General features: G+C 42.4%; 1 protein-coding gene and 1 pseudogene across 1 annotated transcript; both read right to left on the reverse strand.

Annotated features, from left to right (window-relative positions):
• Window positions 1-5,834: 5,834 nt before the first annotated feature.
• Window positions 5,835-6,265, reverse strand: LOC136388550 (stress-associated endoplasmic reticulum protein 1 pseudogene; annotated as a pseudogene).
• Window positions 6,266-18,227: 11,962 nt separating this feature from the next.
• LOC136388551 (secretoglobin family 1D member 2-like) lies at window positions 18,228-21,307 on the reverse strand. Its single transcript, XM_066360372.1, has 3 exons — window positions 21,229-21,307; window positions 19,444-19,631; window positions 18,228-18,306 (listed from the first exon to the last, which is right to left on the reverse strand). The coding sequence occupies exons 1-3, from the start codon at window positions 21,281-21,283 to the stop codon at window positions 18,277-18,279; spliced, it is 273 nt and encodes a 90-aa protein (XP_066216469.1). The 5' UTR covers window positions 21,284-21,307; the 3' UTR covers window positions 18,228-18,276.
• Window positions 21,308-21,598: the final 291 nt, after the last annotated feature.

The raw sequence follows: 21,598 nt of genomic DNA on the forward strand, positions 1-21,598 counted from the left end.
TTTGAGGGCATTGGTCATGGGCACTGAGGATGGTGCCAGGGAGCTTCAACTTTAGGCACTAAAGATAGCTTAGTTGTGAGCATGGTCCCAGTGGACAGAGCATCTGCCCCAAATGGAGGTTGCGGGGTGGACCCTGATAGGGGCGCATGCCAGATCTTTCCCTTATCTGCTCTACTCTCACTTGCAAAAATAAAAAAATAAAACTACTTTTTTATTGAATTTATTTAGTTCACTTTAGTTGACAAATTATACAGGTTTCTGTGAGGAACGTGTGAAAAATAATCTCTTAATCAAGAAAAAAAATTTAATAACATAAATTAAATCGATAATATAATCTGCTGAAACACTACTGGAACAGTTAGAATTCACAGCGTTAGCTGGAACATGCCCAGTGTACAAACATCGATTCCATTCTATAAACCAGCTGCGGCCATCACATGACATCGTGGGGACTATGAGTTTGCTGGCAACAGGTACAGTACGAGCAGGAACATTCTGAAATGTACCTTCAGAAATGTGCACTGTTTTCAGGAAATATCATAAAACTTTACTCACAGATGGGAAAGGCAGTTTAAATAAACAGAGGTACACACCTTGTTCTTTAAGAAAATTCTTAAAAATTTAAAGATGTTGACTATTCTCACATAAATCCAGAAGTTTAATCTGTCCCCACCAGAATCCTAAAAGGATAGCTTGTGCTTTGTTTTAAATTTTCAAGTAAAGTCTAGATGCCTCAAAATTAGCATATTTTTATCTATTGAATACTGGGAAGGAGGCTGACACTACACCCAGACTAATGGGTCTCAGGTCAGCTCTAAAGCTTTCTACCTGTGGGGTCTTCAGCACAGTGCTGACCTCTCAGTCTCAGTTTCCTCCTCTGTACAAAAGAGTGATGTCACAGTGCCATCCTCAAAGGATTTGTGTGAGGTTAAATGGATCAATATAGGATGAATGTCAAGCACATTGTCTGGTGGTGAATGTCTCTTAAAAAGCCCAAAAAACTAAACTAAATTTAAACACTAAGTCAAACAGTATAAATCACCTGATTCCCTAAGTCAAATATTGGATTAAGTTGACGGATTCTCCCAACAAGGAATGTTTGCTATCCTGGGTGCTAACACAGTGTGCTTCTGAATTTGGCTCTGGTTCTATAGGGATTTCAATCAGTGAAAGAAAGGTCATTATGTTCCAATCACTCATTTTACTATATTATGATCACATCTGAGTCATTGTTACTGTGACTTTCAAATCCTAAACACCAAGTATTGAAACTAAGAGTAGAGTCAGGCCGCAGAAGGGGATAGGTATTACCTACCGCAGACACACGGGGTCTCTGGACGCCTTCCTCAGGGAGAAGTGCTGGGCATGCAGCATCCCTTGTGACTCGAGGAAATCCCCAGAATTCCCTAGGGCTTTGGACTTCGGACTGGTAAACACACACCAGGGGTTGGAAACGTTTAAGGGATCTCTTCTAGAGTGTAGCATCTAGTCTACTGTACCACGTACATGCCTATGACCGTGCCCACCGCCGTCTCTGCCTCCATTTTCCCAATCAGTCCTGCTTCAGCGTTCTCAGGACACAGACTGACCATCCCCATCTGAAACTCATACTCAGCACTGACTCGCACATATGAAACACCAGGCTTCCAAATAAGGTATTGAAGCACATTTTGGACATAAAATGTTTTCTGTATGAAGTATTGTCTCATCCTTTGCTTTTATAAATCAGAGTTGAACCCTCAATTAGCTATGAATATAAATAATTGAAAATTATTTTGAGTGACAAATTATAGTGACACAGTATTTAGTCAACAGCTTAAACAATTCAAAGAAGCAGATGACATCTCTACCATAACCTCATTCTTTTGTATCTGCACATTCACGTGACTAATCTTTTCAGAATTACACCTATAAAGATGAAAAACATAAAGACAAAATTACCTCATTTTGACCAAAAATGATATTATTGGCCTGTATATAAGCAAAGCCTCAAGCTCATTAAAAGATGCATTTATCAATAATATTTTATGTCATGTATTTAAGGTGTATCAAAAATGTTCCTGTCAGGTCTTTATCTAACTAAGTCCTAAGCATCCCTACCGGTACCATGACAGCGGTGTACTCTGTGTTATGAACGTCTCAACACTGTTTTTTCACTTCTTCCCTTGCCTGGCGCGTGGTTGAACCTGCGAGATTCGTGCCCTGAGGCTGATGAAGGAAACCTGTGAGCGGCTGCACCGCTCCTTCCTGCTCCCATGGACACCTGCCCGCAGCTCCCACGGACACCTGCCCGCAGCCCCCTGATGGAGCTCTGACCTCCTCCTGCGGGCTGTGAGCTGCAAAGGGAAGCCCTAGGCAGGGAAAGGCCATGGGGCAGCAGAGATTGTCTCCTTCCTCTCCTCCACCAGCTCTTGCCATGAAGCGATGGCACTGTGGTGGCTACTTCTCCTTTCTGTGACACAGCCTGGGAGGGAGAAGGCAGGATAATGTCAGAGATGCTTCCTTTGCTCCTGAATATCCCATAATGTTTCTCCCCGTGCGCGGTGCCTTCATAACGCTGGGAATCTAGTCCAGGAGCCATTTGGGATGCAACCTAGAGTTTGGGGACCCTTCATTCACCTATCAGATTATCTACAACCATCTCTGAATACAGTTTCAATTCTTCCTTTTGGTGCTTTTTTCTTTTTCACCTAATGCACTGGCTACAGCCACGTGCTCTGTGGGCTCTCAGGTTCTGCGGAAGTGACTGCTCAGGTTCCTGGATTTACAGCTGTCCCCGTATCCATGCTGCTCACTGCTCACCACAGCCAGGCTCTTCTCTGGGCACTCTCTGTCTCTGACCGGAGGTGCAGGGAGGGGACAGAGCCAGTGACAGAGGTGACTCAGGCAAAGCAGGGCTGAATCCGGTCTTATTTGAACATTGGTATGTGGCCTCAACTTTGAATTTTAAAAATACGTAATTTCCAATTTTTTACCCTAAGTACAGATATCTTCAACTGTGTGACTGTTGGACTCTCAGGTCCGAGGGCAGTGGCTACTCAGGTTCCCAGATCCACTGCTGTCCCCATGTCCACGCCGTGCCCTGCTCACCGGGAGCTCTCCATTCCCGACCAGAGGGGCAGGAAGGGGACAGAGCCAGTGACAGAGGTGACTCAGGCAAAGCAGGGCTGAATCCTGTCTAGTTTAAACATTGAGGTGTGGCCCAAGTTTTTACTTTTAAAAAGATTTCATTTCCTTTTACCCTAATTATAGATATCTTTGGTCCCTCCTTCATCTGTGTATTCATCTGTGTGACTGTCCCTGGTCATGGTCTGCAGGAGGCAGTGTGGTCCATCCTTTCATCCCACAGTGACAACCAGCAGTGAGGTTGAAATTCCCTGGGAAAGAAGCAAAGTGAGTGATTTTAACTCGGACTCAGCTCTCCTCACTGTGGCCCGTACCCACTATCCTGACATCAGGGGTGGATGACGAGTGCCCTCTGCTCACACCAGCACGGGTCCCTGTCACCCAGCATGAGCCCTGATCCCTTCTCAGGATAACTCAGCTCCCGCCAGGGCTGACTTCTACCAGCCATATCTCAAACAGGGAACAAGGTATTGAATATATAGTACCTTTTGGTTCCACAAAAGTGTTACAATGTCTATATAAATATTAAGCAAAAATGCCTATAGTAGTAATGAATAAGTAGCAATAAACTAACCTCTGTGGGTACATGCATCTGCCTATAAATACCATTACAAAATATATTATTTACCGAGAACACGTTTTTAAGGACAAATGGCCACAAGTATGTAATACTCAATATGTCATATGGAACTTCCTCCTACTTTTTTAAAACACTGATGGGCCATGACACCAATACATTGAGGCAAATAGACACTTTTGTTGGACCCACCCCTTACATTTTACTTATTACACACACACACACACACACACTCACACATACACGCACATGCATACATATACACACACACTTACTAAGAACTCATGGGCCATGCTCAGTTCTGGTTCTCTGACACATGTACAGAAGTTTGCATTTGCTCAGATGGGCACTGGGCCATCTGGGAGGAGCCTGTCCCTTTCTGGCTGCAGTGGGCGTGTCCACAGAGCAGGAGAAGGCCCTGTTGGGCAGTCCCAAGGGGAAATAGGGCTGTAGTCGCTGAATCCCCATTGCCCAGTCAAACTGGCCACCGGCTTGCAAGAGAAAAGGCCTAAGGCTTCTGAGCAATGGAAGCTCCGAGGAAGGACAGGAGCAGGAGGCAGGGTCACAGGTGAAGCCTGATTGGGCGGCCGGGATGCCCCGCCTCCTCAGACTCTGCACTTTGCTCACTTTGGCCCCAGCGGCCTCAGCACAGCCCTGAGCTGCCTTGGGAGATGGAGAGCACCGTTTAGTGCTCCTGTGTGTCCCAGGTGCACCTCTCATCTGATGACACGGTTGGAGGTGTCAGTCAGAGGACATTTGTCTGTGTTCCTAAGAAGAGCTGGTATGAACTATGTGGATTGTGCCGACAACACCAGTGACTGCCAGCGGGCCAGGCCCACCAGGGTGCGGGCAGGGACCTTGGAGATGGGGCGGGGCAGAGCCAGCTCCAGAAAGCCCGTACTGATCCTTGACGAATCGTCATGTCAAATACAAATACGTCACATCACACGCAATGGATCAACTCTGCATTGATCAAATATGGACATTATAGATTAGTCTTTCAATATCAAAAAGGAGGACATATAGGAGGACACTTTTTGAGGGATGGTGGGACTTACCAAAGAAGGACTGTCCTCCCTAGAGAAGGACGATTGGTCACCTTAGTTCAACAATTGTCTTGCAGTTTACAGGTAAAAAGACAGAAAACGAATGTTAAGCCGTAGTTTCTACCCATCGTCAGTTGGTTTCTGATCATTCCCTGTTGTCTGGGTCAAAGGTCTGGTTTAAAGTTAATGTGGGCGTCAGCATATACTGTTGTATACTGCATCCTGGAACACAAAAACAGACTCATCACATACATTTCAATTCTTCTTACAAAGGACAATCCCGGAAAACAAACATTTTCTCTATTGTTTCCCTGGATCGGTCCACACCCAGAGGCAGAGAGCGGTTCCCTGAAGTAACATCAGAACTCTGTCCTGTGTCCTTCCTCTCAGGAGACCTCCACTGATACCAACGAGGGGCTGTGCTTCCAGCACTTTCTCCAGCGGGGATCCCTTTGCAGATTTTCGCTGCATGTTTCCAGTTCATTGAAAACTTATCCAATAAATACACTGTGTTGTCAGTTTCCAGTACCACAGCCCAATAATGTGGCAATGTGCAGTTTCAATTCCTGTGTGCACTGCTTGGTCGAACAGGGGAAAGGACGGATGCCTGCACCCTGTTCTCTTTAGGCTACAAAGCTTTCAAGGTGTTCATTCTTACAGATTTGTTTGATCTGGGGTATTTTTTAAAAAATACTTCCCCTCATCTTTAATTGAAGAGAATGTTAATATTTTTTAAATTTTAATCATGATAAATACACATAACGTAAATATTCCCCATCTCTGCACTTTAAATGTATAGTCTAGTTGCAATAAGAATATTCACCCAGCAGAGCAACCAATCTCCTAGACCAGGGGTCGGGAACCTTTTTGGCTGGGAGAGCCATGAACACCACATATTTTAAAATGTAATTCCGTGAGAGCCATACAATATGTTTAACACTAAATACAAGTAAATGTGTGCATTTTATGTAAGATCAACACTTTTAAAGTACAATAAGTCTCTGAATTCTTTTTAATAACATTGTTGTTATTGTAATACATGAGAATGTTTATTTTTTAACATTATTTTTTTAAAGCTTAATCAAATTTTATTGCTTTAATCATGTGGTGCTTTTGCAAGTCACTGTGGTATGGACCTGAAAACTTGGAATGACTTGTGAAGAAACCTTGGAATGACAGATGAATGATGATATGAAAACTCATTCTGAGGCAGGATGATTTATTGAATTGTTTTTAACCAGGGTATCAAACATCGGGAATGAGTTCAAGTTAAAATTCACAGGAGAATGGAAACATCGTAAGGTCAGTCACTTCACATGCCCATCCTGATACTTTGAATAATCTGGAAAATTGCAGAACCACAAACAACAAAAATGAAGAGAGCCAATAACCAGGGTCTTACGGACAGACGCCTTCTCCTCCGGGGCTTTCTCGAGGTCTTGGCGACCTTGCCGCGCTGGGTGATGTTCTCGCTGTGCTTCTCGTTCGCCATGCGGATCCGCTGCTTGGCGAACATGTGCGGGGAACCGCCACCTGCCCAGGCGCGGCTGGGACTCGCTCGCTCGCTCGCTGCCCGGTGCCCGCGCCACAGGAGGACGAGGCTCTCCGGCGGGCGCTTCCTCCGGCCCGGGGCCCGAGTGCGGCGGCTGCAGACGCGGAGCGCGGGCGGGCGGGGGCACGGACCAACGGAGAGCGTCGCCTGGACCCGCGGGCGGACGGGCGGGCGCGGGGGAGGACAGCGGGCCGCTGGCACAGGTTCGCGCCGCCGCCACCGCCTGAGCCAGAGCGTGGAGCCGAAAAGGAAGGAAACGCAACGCAACAAGCAAACCTTACAGCCCGTAGACTCCGACTACTTCGTGTTCGGCTGCCAACGTCCATTTATATCTTTTTTATTAAAGATTTGTCTGCAAGTTAGATGCTGCCATCAAAAGAGCCACATCTGGCTGGCGAGCCCTAGGTTCCCGATCCCTGCTATAGCATTTGAATTGTTGATGACGTAGTAAACCTATCACACAATAGTCATTTTCTGTCACTGTATGTCTGTCCCTCTTTACTCCTTACCCCCTACCCCATCCCTATTTCCCCCTCCCCCTGGGAACCACTTCACTCTTATCTATGTCCCTGAGTCTCAGTCATATACCCCACCTATGGGTGAAATCATATAGTTCTTAGTTCTTCTGATTTACTGATTTCACTCAGTGTAATGTTCTCAAGATCCATCCATGTTGTCATAAATGGCAATATGTCATCCTTTCTTATGTGAGAATAGTGTTACATTGTATGTATGTACCACCTCTTCTTTATCCAGTCCTTTATTGACGGACACATTGATTGCTTCTATGTCTTGGCCACTGTGAATAATGCTGCAATGAACATGGGGCTGCATGTGTCATTATGTGCCAATGTTTTTGAGTTTTATGAGTACATACCCAGTAGAGGGATTGCTGGGTCATATGATAGTTCTATTCTTAATTCTTCAGGAACTATCATAGTTTCTCCCATAATTGTTGTACTAATTTGCATCCCTACCAACAATGAGTGAAGTTTCTTTTTTTACCACAGCCTCTCCAACATTTGTTATTACCTGTTTTGTTGATAATAGCCAATCTAACAGATGTGAGCTGGTATCTCATTGTAGTTTTGATTTGCATTTCACGAATAGCTAGTAAGGACAAGCATTTTTTCATTTATCCATTGGCCATTTATATCACTTCTTGGGAGTTGTGTCTGTTCAGTACTTCCCCCCATTTTTAAAATTGGTTTGCTTGTTTGTTGCTGAGTTTTGTGGGTTTTTAAAAATATATTTTGGGTATTATCCCCTTATCAGAGCTGTTGTTTGCAAATATCATCTCCCATTTAGTTGGCTGCTTATTGGTTTTTTGTCAGTTTCTTTTGCTGTGCAGAAGCTTTTTAGTTCAATATAATCTCATTCTTTTTTTGTTGAATTGATTTCCCTTGCCTTTGGGTTCAATTCATAAACTGCTTTCTTGGCCAAAGTCCATGAGTTTAGTACTTATGTTTTCTTCTCTGTAATTCATTGTTTCAGATCTTATATTTAAGTCTTTGATACATTTTGAATTAATTTTTGTTCAGGGGGACACACTGCAGTCAAGTTTTATTCTTTTGCAGGTGGGTTTTCAATATTCCTAGCACCATTATTGAAGATGCTTTCTTTTTTCCATTGTGTGTTTTTGGCTCCTTTGTCAAAGATGATTTGTCCATATATATTATATATGGTTTTTTTTTTTTCTGGGCTCTTAGTTCTGTTCCATTGGTTTTTATGTCTGTTTTCTGCCAACACCATGCTGTTCTGATTATTTTAGCTCTATGGTATAATTTGAAGTCAGATAGTATAATACCTCCGACTTCATTTCGTTTCTCCAGGATTGCTTTAGATAATCAGGGTTTTAGATGGTTCCATACAAACCTGGTGAGTATTTGTTCTATCTCTCTAAAAAATGACATTGGGAATTTGATGGGGATAGTATTCAATTTTTATATTTCTTTTGTTAATTTGGCCATTTAAAATCTGTTGATTCTTCCAATCCATGATCATGGATTATTTTTTTAATTTCATTGTGTCTTTTTCTATTTCTTTCTATAATGCTTTGTAGTTTTCAGTATCTAGGTCCTTCACATCTTTTGTTAAGTTGATTTTTAGGTATTTTATTTATTTTTTGTTACAATTGTAAAAGGAATTTTTTTAAGGTTCATTTTCTAAAATTTCATCATTGGAGTTTCAGAAAGCAATAGACTTTTGTATATTGATCTTGTATTCTGCTACTTTACTGTATTGGTTTATTGTTACTAAATTTTTTTGGTGGAGTCTTTGGAGTTTTCTATATACAGGATCATATCATCTGTAAAAAGGGATACCTTACTTCTTCTTTCCTGATATGGATGTCTTTTATTTCCTTCTCTTTCTTGATTGCTCTGGCTAAAACTTCCAGAACTATGAGGAATAAAAATAGAGAGAGTGGGCAGCCTTGTCTTGTTCCTGATTTTAGAGGAAAAGCCTTCATTTTTTCACAGTTAAGTATAATATTAGCTGATGGTTTGTCATACATGGCCTTTATTATATTGAGGTATTTCCCTTGTATTTCAATTGTATTGAGTGTTTTAAACATAAAGGCTGTGGTGGGATTCAAATAATTTAACAATTGGTGTTCTCTACCCTAGTGATTGTTTTAAGTATAAAGAAAGATATATCAAAAGGTAGTTTATTATTTCACACATTTGATACTTAAGAATAATAAAAGAGGTACACAAAACTAGATTATAAGAATTTAAAAATTTTAATGAAAAAAATATTACCTGACAAAAAATGAAACTGTTATTTAATATATTTTTATATTACTTCTTGATTGACGTCTTCACTTGCAATTTTTTTCACCTATGGAAGGAATAAACATTACTACCAGCACTTAGAATTTGCTGTTGCGTAGATGAATGTTAAAAAAGAGGAAGAATTTCAATTTGTGATTTCTACATTGGGCAGCTGCCCAGGTACCCACCTTAGAACCCTGATTACAAGTCAATTTTAACAACCAGTTCGTCAAACTCAACAAAGGATTAGATGTCAGTTATGCTGAACTGGTGCGAACCGGCTGAATCTCACCACTGCATTAATGGATGTTGTATCTTATTGAATGCCTTTTCTGTAGCTATTGATAAGATCATATAATTTTTGTTTTTTGTTTTGTTGATGTGACATATTACACTGATTGATTTATGTATGTTGAACCATCTTTGTGCTTCTGGAATAAATCCATTTGATCATGATATATTACTTTTTTAAATGTGTTGGACTCGATTGCCTGTTTTATTTTTTTTGTTGTTTTTTTTTAATGTAAGATATTTTGCATGTGTATTCTTTAGAGCTACTGGTCTGCAGTTGCTTTCTGTGTTTTTTGTCTTTGCCAGGTTTTGGTATTAAGCTTATGTTGGCCTCTTAAAATTTGTTTAGGCCCTGGCCAGTTGGCTCAGTGGTAGTGCATTGGCCTGGTGTGTGGGAGTCCTGGGTTCAATTCCCGGCCAGGGCAAACAGGAGAAGCGCCCATCTGCTTCTCCACCCCTCCCTCTCTCCTTCCTCTCTGTCTGTCTCTTCCCCTCCCGCAGCCAAGGTTCCATTGGCGCATTTTACTTGGGAGCTGAGGATGGCTCTGTGGCCTCTGCCTCAGACGCTAGAATGGCTCTGGTTGCAACAGAGCAACGCCCCAGATGGGAAAAGCATTGCCCCCTGGTGGTTGTGCCAGGTGGATCCTGGTTGGGCGCATGGGGGAGTCTGTCTGTCTGCCTCCCTGTTTCCAACTTCAGAAAAGGAAAAAAAGAAAAAAGTTTGTTTAAAAATTTTGATTCTTTTTCTATTTTTTGGAAGACTTTGAGAAGAATGGGTACCAAATCTTATTTAAATGTTTGGTAGATTTTACTAGTGTAGCCCTCTGGTTGCAGACTTTTATTTTGGGGGTGGTTTTTGATAGTTGTTTCTATTTCCTCCCTGCCTATATGTCTATTTAGGTTTTCCACTTCATGACTCACTCTAGGAAGATTGTATAGTTCTAGGAACTTACCCATTTCCTCTAGGTTGTTGAATTTGGTGGCATATAATCTTTCATAGTATTCTACTATAATCCTTTTTATATCTATGGTGTCTGTGGTAATTTCTCCTTATTCATTTCAGATTTTGATTATATGAGTCTTTTCTCCTTTTCCCTTAGGGAGTCTAGCCAGTGGGTTGTCAGTTTTATTGATCTTTTCAAAGAACCAGCTCTTTGTTGTATTAATTTTTCTATAGTATTTTGTTCTCTATTTCATTTAGTTTGGCTCTAATTTTTACTACATCCTTTCCTCTGCCAACTTTGGGTTGCCTTTTTAAATTTTTTCTAGTACTTAAGGTGTGATGTTAGGTTGTTTACTTGGGATCTCTTGTATGTTGATATAAGCCAGAAATGATATAAACTTTTCTCTTATTACTGCTTTGTTGCATCCCAAATACTTTGTTATGTTGTATTTTCATTTTCCTTTATCTGTATATGTCTTTTAATCTCTATTTTTTTCTTCTTTGACCTAGTCACTTCTTAGAAGTATTTTGTTTAATTTCCAAATTTTTTTTTTGTTTCTTTACTTCCTTTTTGCAGTTGAATTCTTATTTTAAAGGCTTATGTTAAGAAAATATGGGTGGTATAATTTCAGTCTTCCTAATCTTGTTGATGTTAGTTTTGTGGCCCAGCATATGGTGTATCCTTGAGAATGCTCCATGAAGTGGAGAAGAATGTATAATCTGATGTTTTGGGATTAAATGTCCTGTAAATGTATTTTATGTCCATTTGGTCCAGTGTGTCATTTAAGGTCGATATTTCTTTATTGATTTTCTGTTTGATCTATTGAAAACTGTCAATGAGATCTCCAAGTATGATTGGGTTTTTGTCTGCTTCTAATTTTAGATCAGTTAGTAGATGTCTTATACATAAGTTTTGGTGCTCCCTGGTTCAGTGCATATATATTAAGAAGTGTACGTCTTCTTGATGCAATGTCTCTTTTATCATTATGAAATGTTCATATTTATCTCTGGTTACTTTTGGTGTCTTGAAGTCAGTGTTGTCAGATATGAGAATGGTTACATCCCCTTTCTTTGGATATTATTTGCTGGCAGAATTGTTTTCCAACCTTTTGCTTTGATCTACTTTTGTCCGTGCAGCTTAGATGTGTCTCTTGAAGGCAGCATACAGTTGTGTTTTGCTTTCTGATCCAATCTGCTACTCTGTGCCTCTTTATTGGTCAGTTCAGTCAATTTACATTTAAGGTAATTATTGACACTTGAGGATTTCCTATTGCCATTTTATGTTTTGTTTTCTGGTAGTTCTGTGTCTTGTTTGAGTCTTCTCTTTTGTGTATCTGTAAGTTGTTTTTGTTTGGTGGTATCCCATATTTCTTTCCCCTGTTTTTTCTTATTTCTTTTTCAAGTGGCATGTTTCAGTTGTGGCTTTTTCATGGGTGGTTATTGTTAGGTCATTAAGAGAAAAATCATCACATATATAAGTCTTTTGTCTTATGAGTGCTTCTGTACTCTATCTACTTTTGCTACTACAGATTGTTATTCTATCCCCTCTTCTGTTATCGTTATCACAGATTATCTATGTTTTTATTGTAACTTTGTTGGAAGTTTTACTTGTAGTTTTGATTTTTTTTATTCTTTGTGTCTGGTCAAATAACTCCCTTGAGTATTTCCTAAGTGGGGATTTTCTGGTGATAAATTCTCTCAGTTTCTGAATGTCAGCAAAATTTTTATATCTCTTTCATGTTTGATATAAATATTTGATGTCATATTTGATAAAAGATAACTTTGATGGATATAGTATATTCTTTGAATGTTTGGGTCCACTCTCTTCTGGTTTATAGAGATTCTGCTAAGAAGACTGATGATAACGTAATGGGTTTTTCTTTTTTTTTTTTTTTTAAATTTTATTTTATTTTTATTTTTTTACAGAGACAGAGAGAGAGTCAGAGTGAGGGATAGACAGGGACAGACAGACAGGAACAGAGAGATGAGAAGCATCAATTATTAGTTTTTTGTTGCGCATTGCGACACCTTAGTTGTTCATTGATTGCTTTCTCATGTGTGCCTTGACCATGGGCCTTCAGCAGACCGAATAACCCCTTGCTCAAGCCAGCAACCTTGGATCCAAGCTGGCGAGCTTTTTGCTCAAGCCAGATGAGCCCGTGCTTAATCTGGCAACCTTGGGGTCTCGAACCTGGGTCTTCCACATCCCAGTCTGACGCTCTATCCACTGCGCCACCGCCTGGTCAGGCAATGGGTTTTTCTTTATATGTTATGTTCTTCTTTTCCTAGCTGCCTTGAGGATCTGTCATTGTCACTGACTTTGACAATTATATTATGATGTGCCTTGGAGTAGGTGTGTTTGGGTTGAGGTAACTCAGCATTCTGTTTGCTTCTTGGATTTGAAGCCCTATCTATCCATAGGTTTGGGAAGTTCTCATCAAGTATTTGTTTGAATAAGATCTCCTTTCCCTTCTCCCTCTCTCTTTCTAATATACCCATTATTCTTATATTGCTCATTCTGATGGAGTCAGACAATTCTGAGCTCTCTTGTTTGTAACACTCTCTCATTTTTTAAAATTTGTGAGTCTCCTTCCTCTTTTCTCTGTAGCATCTCTAGGTGTCTGTCTTTAAAGTCAGTGATTTTTTCCCTCTATCTGGATTAGTCTATTAGCTAAACTTGATAACTCATTTTTAAATTCATGTATTGAGTTTTTCACCTCTGTTTTTAAGGTTTCAACCTCCTTGGTGAGGTTATTAAGTAGCCTGTTGGTGTTTCTCTCACTGCTTTGAATATTTTCAGAACTTCAATTTGAATTCTCTATTATTTAACTCCAAGGTTTCCATGTGATTGAAATATTTTTCTGGAGATTTTTCATTTTCTTTTTTTTTTTTAATTTAATTTAATTTAATTTATTTTTAATGGGGTGACATCAGTAAATCAAGATACATATATTCAAAGATAATATGTCCAGGTTATCTTGTCATTCAATTATGTTGCATACCCATCACCCAAAGTCAGATTGTCCTGTCACCCTCTATCTAGTTCTCTTTGTGCCCCTCCCCCTCCCCCTTCCTTCTCCCTCTCCCCCCTCCCCCCATAACCACCACACTCTTATCAATGTCTCTTGGTCTCACTTTCATGTCCCATCTACGTATGGAATAATGCAGTTCCTGGTTTTTTCTGATTTACTTATTTCACTCCATATAATGTTGTCAAGATCCCACCATTTTGCTATAAATGATCCGATGTCATCATTTCTTATGGCTGAGTAGTATTCCATAGTGTATATGTGCCACATCTTCTTGATTTTTCATTTTCTATCTGAACTACATTTCTGTCTTGTGGAGCCATAGTATTTGATTTTTTGTTCCTTGATTGCATTTAGAGTGGTATTGTTAAGAATACTAACAAAAAACAACTAAAATACAAAAAGTTAAAATTAAAAAGACAATAAAAATATAAAAATTAAAAAAATAATGACAAGTGGAAAGCCCCCACTGAAAATCTAAAAATAAGAAAAAAAAAATAAGGAAATAACCCACCCACAAAAATTAAGAATAAAAATAGAAAAATTAAAGAAAAGATAATTTAAAAGAGAAAAGGAAAAAAAACAGTAAGAACATATTAAAAAATAAAATAAAGTTTGCTTTTGAGAGGTTACTATTTTCTTCCAGTAAGTGTCACTGTACTATAATATTTAGCTAAAGTATCCTTGTATTGTCCTTCACTGAGATGTTGCTGTACCCATGATGTAAGGGGGCTACCGTTACATTGGTGGATGGGGCATGTATTGAGGATTTTATGGCTTTGTCTTAACCACTTTGGTTCTCTGGCTTTCTGGCTCTAGCAATGGAAATCTTGGGCTTCCAGGTGCTTCTTCTCATGACTCAAAATACCTAAAGACTGGACGTGTAGCACCTCTGTTCTTCAGGGAGAGGGTGGCTCTCGAGAGCTAGGTGAAGGGTTTGTCTCTGCCACCCTTCATAACACGAGGTGAGTGAAATGCTGCGGGCTGCAGTTAAGATTCACTGTCTCTGCCAAGTGCGAGCTGCAGGCAGGCCATGAGGAACGCTGGCCATGAACCTATGCTTGGTTTCTTTAGCTTATCTTCCCCTCTGCCCTACTGTCTCAATAATCCTCCCAGCATAAGGATACCCAGTCATTCTGAGTTTCCCTCTCCATACCCCACAGATAAAACCCAGAAATCCTGAGCTTCTCTCCTCCCTGTAGTCCAGCAAAGAAAGAAAAACTCAGTAACTCTAGGTTTGTGTATTCTTCTTCCAAAACCCATCTCAAAAGCATTTTATCTTCCATACCCCTTTCCATTCCATCCACCTTTTGTCCATTCCATGCATGGATCATTAGGGAGTGGCTCTAAGCCCAGATGAGGTCCCTTTACTGCATTATAGCTGTTCAATTTGTTGAAATTTTTAGAGAGAGATCAGGAGTATTTCTCATGCTGCCATTACTCTGATGTCATCTGAGCATATTCTACCTGCCACTGGCCCATTGAGCTCGCCATTGCTAGCCTTTTCCAGTGTTACTTACTTCAAGATTCAGTAAAACATGAATGGCAAACAGTTTCATTGCACAGACTTGATTCACATAGTATGACCACCAATGTCTCTTAATCTTTACAACAATCAGTGAGTAGAGTGGTGATAAACATATTAGCCAACCTGGGGCACTTGAGAAGGTAGAAGAGATCACACTAAATGGACAGAATGCCAGGATAGTGCCACCTACCAAGGTTCTCTTGAGCAACCAGATGTGTGGTCTCCCTCCCCATAAGGTAAGCATGTCACCTCTTTCCAGATGTGGAAAATAAAACAAGAGCACTCAAGTAATTTTACCAAGGCCACACAGCTAGTGGCAGGCAGAGCCAGCTAAGGAGGCAAGTGTCTAAGATCAGAGAGCTCTCAACACTACTGATCACCTTAATTTGACCCTATGGATCTTCACTTCATGACTCAGATGGATTCCTGTGACCTTGACCTGCACAGCTGCCCTATGTGGTCCCCAGGTAGATTTCTGTGCAGGCCCATGGTGTTCTGCTCCAGACCTTTGTTGCACATGAAGTCTTCTCCACTGTTTCTACCTGAGTGCCTTTTGGTTGAAATTATTTATTCCCAATACCACATCAAAGACAGTCTACTGCAGATGTTAGATAGTGGTCTTGAATCTCTGGGGTCACCTTACCAAGACCCAAGGCCCTTTTGTGCACCTTTCTCCTGGTAGCCTAGGATCTGACCCCATGGCTCTTTTCTCTCTGTTCAGCTCCTAGACAGCATGACCGGAGCTATTCTGGACTGTGTGTGATAATAGTGATACAAGAGGTGTCTAATTTGTTGTTTTATAACTAATTTTTTGGACAGTTTGTAATTCTACAAAGAATTCCTGATTATATAATGTTTTTATTTGTGGCTTTATTTGGAAGGAGGAACTCATTTAAAATTGGAATTCTAAATAGATAACGCTCACCCACAACTCTAAACTAGGGCCTTACTCTGCCATTGTGGTGCTAACACCATGTTCTTATTGTATTTGGAGAGAGCTGTGGGATCTCCATCAGTAGGGCAAAGGAAGAAGAAGAAGAAGTTGTAGCTTTGACATCCAGGGATGGGGACACTTCAGTCTTCTGACCCTGGGAAGAAAACATTAGCTTGACTTAATCTAAGTATTTGAGTCATAGAGATGAATTTGAAAGCTAAGTCAGAATCAAGTGTCACCTTCAGTTAACATTTTAGCAACATTAACAATGATTGATAATATTTGTTCTTTATATTGTTATTTTATTCCAAATATTCTCCAATCAGCTCTGTTATAGAACTCTTACATCACATAAGAATAAGTGACAACAGACAGATGATTGTGCCTGCCTGTGTGTATGTCTGTGTGTGTGCCTCCTTGTGTGTATCTATCTGCATGTCTGATAGTGCATGGTTCCTGGTGTGTCTTACAATGTATATGTGAGTGTGTGTTGTTTATGACACATAGTGTGACTGTGTAAAAAGGTTTATTTTAGTGTGTTAGAGGCAGAGATGGCTTTACTGAGCAGGGGATGGGACACAGACCTTGCCGACAAAGCTGTCAGGTGTCCTGTGCAGGGACAACATAGAGGGAAAGGCACCGTGATGGGCCTATGTGCTGTAGTGTGATCCAACGTGATGTCAAATGAATGACATGTAGACAGGATGTTTGAGCCCAGAGTCTGAGTGAGCAGGGACAAGGGGATGAAGGGGAGTCTGAATTGGGGTCAGGCCAGGGCTGTGTGCTCCGCTGGTGGGTGACCTTGTCCTCCCACGCGATTCTAGGTTGCATTTCTCAGGCTGTGGGAAGAGCTCGTGACCCTGTGTCCGCGGAGCACAGAATGTGGATGAACACAGAATGCGTTCCAGAAAATAGAGACTAATTTAAAGGGATTGTTTCCCTTGTAATCACATTTATTCTAAAGAGTTTGGACACACTTGATAATTGTAGTTATGAATTATTTTCATATTTTCCAATCATAGTTTTTATATCTATAACCTTTATAATTTGAGAAAGGGTGTAGGTCTATTAAGAAGTCCTGTTACTTGATACATTTATAAACACATGACCTCTAATATTTCAAATTATAAAAAATGTTCTAGGAAGGCTTGGCTGTGGAAGCAGTAGGACTCAGTGGACTCTTAGGGTTGGCAGACAGAGTAGCTGAAGTAGCCTTATAACAGCACCAAACATATCCACACTCAAAATCTGAATGTCTCATGTCTCCTCCATTTCAACCCAGACTTTGTAGATGTGATAAAGTCAGAGATGTTGAGTTAGAATTAAGATCCTGAATTATCTTGTGACCTCTAAATGCCATTATATATATGAAGGAGACCTGGAGATAGTCATCCACAGAGAATAAAATATGGCAATGTCACCTCATGGGGCAGAGATAGGAGGGATGTGGGTACCAGACCAGGATACCCTTAGCTGGAGGCACCAGGGACAGATGTTTACCTTAATGTTCCAGAGCCAGCATGGCCTCCTGACACTGTGATTTCAGCAGAGGTTACAGATTTTAGATTTTTATTCATTGCACCTGGAGAAAAGAACTTAACTGAAGCAATTAAGTGTGTGGCTGTGTGTCACAACAGCCACTGAACATCAATCCCGATATGTGATATATCCATCATCTGAGTCAGCTGCCTCATTGGATGGGGGCCCATTAGCCTGGATGGGCTCATGGAAGAGGAGTAGGTGGGGAGACACTGTGCTCTTCTGACGTGTTCCTCCTGCAGTAAGTGTGGATGGATGGTGTGCATGAAGCTGTCCACATAGGAGTTGGACGCCCGTGTCCGGGCTTTAGGGAGACCCTGAGGGAGGAAGCGGTAGCCTGGATGGAGGTGAGCGATGCGCATGTGCAGAGTCCAGGGAGTAAGTGAAGGTTGGACCCTGATATTCACTACCAGTGGAGAAGTGGACAGAGACCATGTCACACGTGGTCATCCAGGCATTGACTCCAGGATGGGGTGAGGATCGAGCAGGGTTTGTGTTGACAATGAGGGTGCAGTATCAGCGATGCTGCTGGGTGGGAATCATGTGACCGCCGTCAGGCTGTGGTCTCCGCAGTCCGCGCGCCTAAGGAGGACGTTCTAGTGCTTTTACCCTCAACTGCCCGCCCTTGGGGCCACGTGACCAGGCAGTCTGTGAGATTATGCAGGATGGCTCCTGAGATCGAGTTCCCTCCAGGAACCCTGCACTCAGGCCGCCATATCCCTGGACGCTGGTCTCCCTACTTTACTCCTGACACCACCCACAGGCCACTTCATGATGAAACCACCCAACTCAAGGCAGAGACTGTTAGATAAAACAAAACAGGCAGCGAAGTGCAGGAAAGAAATTTATTGAAGCAAGACGTTGAAACCTTTACATTGTTCGGGAAAGTTCAGGTCATCATTGAACGACAGGGAACTCGCATGGAAGATTGTTAAATCTAACTGTTACATTTCGCCACAACATTGCTCTGAAATAAAAAAAGAAAAAAAAGAAACATCAGTCCTGAATCCCCTGCAGAAGACATGTTAACACAGACTGTTGTTCACAACCCAGATGTGGAGGAAACTGCAACCAGCAAAGGGAAATGGAGGCACCAGGCAGGTAGCCGTGCATGTGGGGAATTCAATAGTCCTGGTCCAGTCTGCACAGACCGTGCGAGTGAGGAGAGAACCATGTCCACACCCTGCAGATAAACCCTGCGTGTCCCCAGAGAAGGGCTCAGGTCTCTAGTGGAGCGAGGAGGAGGCTCAGGAGTTGGGCAGAGCAGCCCAGTGTCCTTTCTCTGAGTCCCAGGAGGAGGACTCCACTTGTCACTGAATGGGGACACAGGGCTGAGGTACCGGGACAGGACGAGAAGGGACGTGGGCTGTTCTGCCTGTAGAAGGTCCGCCTCCAGGAGTGGACATTCCTTGCACGGCACAGGGACTTTTCCACACTGAGAATCCAGCTAGTGAGGACATTTATATGAAACCTGACTTAATTTCAGGGGAGGACGTGCTGAGAGACACCTTTACATCTGTGTGATCTCTCCATGAGGACATGATTGAAGTGTTTCAGCTCCACACGGGGCTGCAGAGGACACAGGGAGGGTCGCGGCCTACTGGCCGGATATGTGGGGTGAGGTATAGGAGTGGCCTCGGCGCTTTTTAGCTGGCAGTGCCCCCAGCAGCCGCCCCTCCGTTCTGACAGAGGGTGGGGCTGGCTCTCTCCCTCTCGCTGTGTCCCCTTCTCCCTCCCAGTCCTCCCGTGAGAGTCCCAGGGATTGTGCCACTGAGTGGGGGGCCCGTCCCTCTGGGGGAACAATCTCTGGCCCTGCCCCATAGCACCTTGTGGGCCTGGCTGTCCCTCTACTCAGGACACTGTGGGGAACCTGGTGCCCATGGAGGTGACCTGAGAAGGACGAACATGCCCAGCGCTGTGTGCAGTGTTAGTTCAGCTCAGCAGGTGTCAAGTTATTTTGGACTTGATGTCCATGAGCCACTCGATCAGAGTTGAGCAGAGGGGCATCTGCCTTCACACCCTGTGTCCCCAGAGCAGCACCCTGACCTCCCTCCTGGCTGCGCAGCTGAACTGCAACCTCTATGCCAACAGAGAAAGAAATTACCCAAAAGTTTTGGTATTTCACTCTGCTTTCAGGAGTCAAATTATCTATGCATCCTTTAAATTGCATAGCTGCGAAGACTGCTTCGGGAGGTGCGTTGTATTTCTGAATGCTGGTATGGAAGTTGTTGGCTGTTTCCAAAAAGATCTTAACCATGTCAGTAACAAGGGCTGGACACACTTGTGGAAGAGCTAGAGTGGAAGCAAAAGAAATACAATTAATGTAAGGAAACACTTTTTCACTTGACTTTCTGATTATAGAATGAACAGAAAGCTCCAGGGAATTGTGGTCACATCTCATTGCTGAGCCAATGAAAATGCTAAATTCTGGCTGTTTTACCTTTCTGAAGATCCCAGAACTGGCCGCATAGCTCAGTCTGTGAAGCGGGTTGACTGATCCCTATTTCAGGTTTATCCTTTGTAAAGTACACCCGCCACTTTCCAGGACTCTCCTGCTTTGCTGAAATTCACACTCCCTTGATTTAAAAAATTATAGCTTCCCTGTCAATAAAGCGACACCTTCTTTACTGTTGATATGGGTGGAAAGGAGATGTTAGTAATGAACTCTTTCAATAATGAATGGCAGAGTCAGACCTTGCCAGAGGTCAGAAAAAGGGGATTAAATCTTAAAGGAGTGAAGAAAAGTATTAAATATTGTAAGATGAGACTAAATTAAATGATAGGATTACATCATTGGATAAAGACTTGGAAAAACTCCTGAAAAAATGACTCTCTGAGTTTCACACATCTGGAATTATGCACATGTCCCAATGGCTCTTGTGTTCTGCACTGATGTACAGAATTCCTCAGAGAAGGAGGGAGGTGGGAACTGGGGCTTACTACCGACCCCACTGGGATTGTGCTGAGACCTGAAGTGACCACATTCTCTGGTCTAGATTCTTCACCCTTCCCCCAAGTCTTTGCAACCACCTGCAGCCCAGAATGTGCCCTACCAGGCTCTGATCTGACCGGATCCGACAGCAGCTACACGGAGATGGTGAGAGGGTCAGATCAGAGGCCACATGGGGAAACAGGAGGAGGTTCAGAAAGTCAGATGAAAGAGAACAAATGAAAACAAATGGGGTCAGTATCGAGGGCATGAAGACACTCCAAAGTATTGTTGGATGAACAGCCAGAATGAGCCCAGGAAAGACACATTTGGAGCCCTAAAGATGTCACTGGGTCTCCAAGTCCTGGCCGAATGCCTCGAGAACGAGCAGCACGTGGTGATTTGCTGAAGGCTGCCGGTTCTCAGAGCCCCTGGGAAAATGATAGTTCAGAAATTCAAACTACACTGTCTCTTCCTGAATTGAGAACTCTGCTAAAGCCCTTCCATCCTGCACATCGTGTGAGTCTGAATCCAGGAGTTCACAGCCATGGTATCAACGAACTCCTGAAAGACCCTGGGAAGCAGAACATCTGATGGGACCTGGAGCTGCCTCTGAGACACGTCAGTTCACTGCTCTGTCAGAGCCACTCTGGGTGGCAGATGTTAAAAGCAAGGACAAGAGGACACTTGGGTGATTAAACATTTGTTCAAGGTCACAGCATTGGAGTGAACCTTCTAATAGAGAACTCTGAAAACAAGCATGCAATGATGCTTGAGACAGTTCCAGAGCATCGGGAATTGATACAATGAGCCCTGGCTGTTGGGTGCTAGTCCACAAGTGGCGGAAGCATTTTGTATTGTGATCTGTTCACTGTCCCCCCATCCTTCCCTAACAAGTCACCTAGTTGAGAGAAGGTTACTTACCCAGGCTGATGGACTTTAACTAGACATGATACTCACCCTCAGAGCAGCCAAAGGCCAGAGTGACCAACAGGACAGCCAGAGACAGCTTCATGGTGGACTTTGCCTTGAGTTCAGCTCTAGCAGCACTGAGCAATTAGGAGCTGGATTCAGCAGCCTGCAGGGCTCTGGGTTATTTGTACCCAGTGAGCTTCGCTGGTCCTGCCCACAAAGGATGTGGCACATCACCAGGACTGGCTTTTAGTCCTAATTTTTCCCCTGAGGAATATTGACATGCTTCTGGTTTGCTGATCTGTGTCATCCTGGTGCCAGGCACAGAGACGAGGGTCAGCAAGTACCCCTGTGTGTGCAGGACTATGAATTAACAAACTACTCAGGTGGGTTAGGGAGCATCTTTAGTGTGAGATGA

The sequence above is a fragment of the Saccopteryx leptura genome, chromosome 1 (assembly GCF_036850995.1).
Source record: "Saccopteryx leptura isolate mSacLep1 chromosome 1, mSacLep1_pri_phased_curated, whole genome shotgun sequence".
In the NCBI taxonomy this organism is placed as follows: domain Eukaryota; kingdom Metazoa; phylum Chordata; class Mammalia; order Chiroptera; family Emballonuridae; genus Saccopteryx; species Saccopteryx leptura.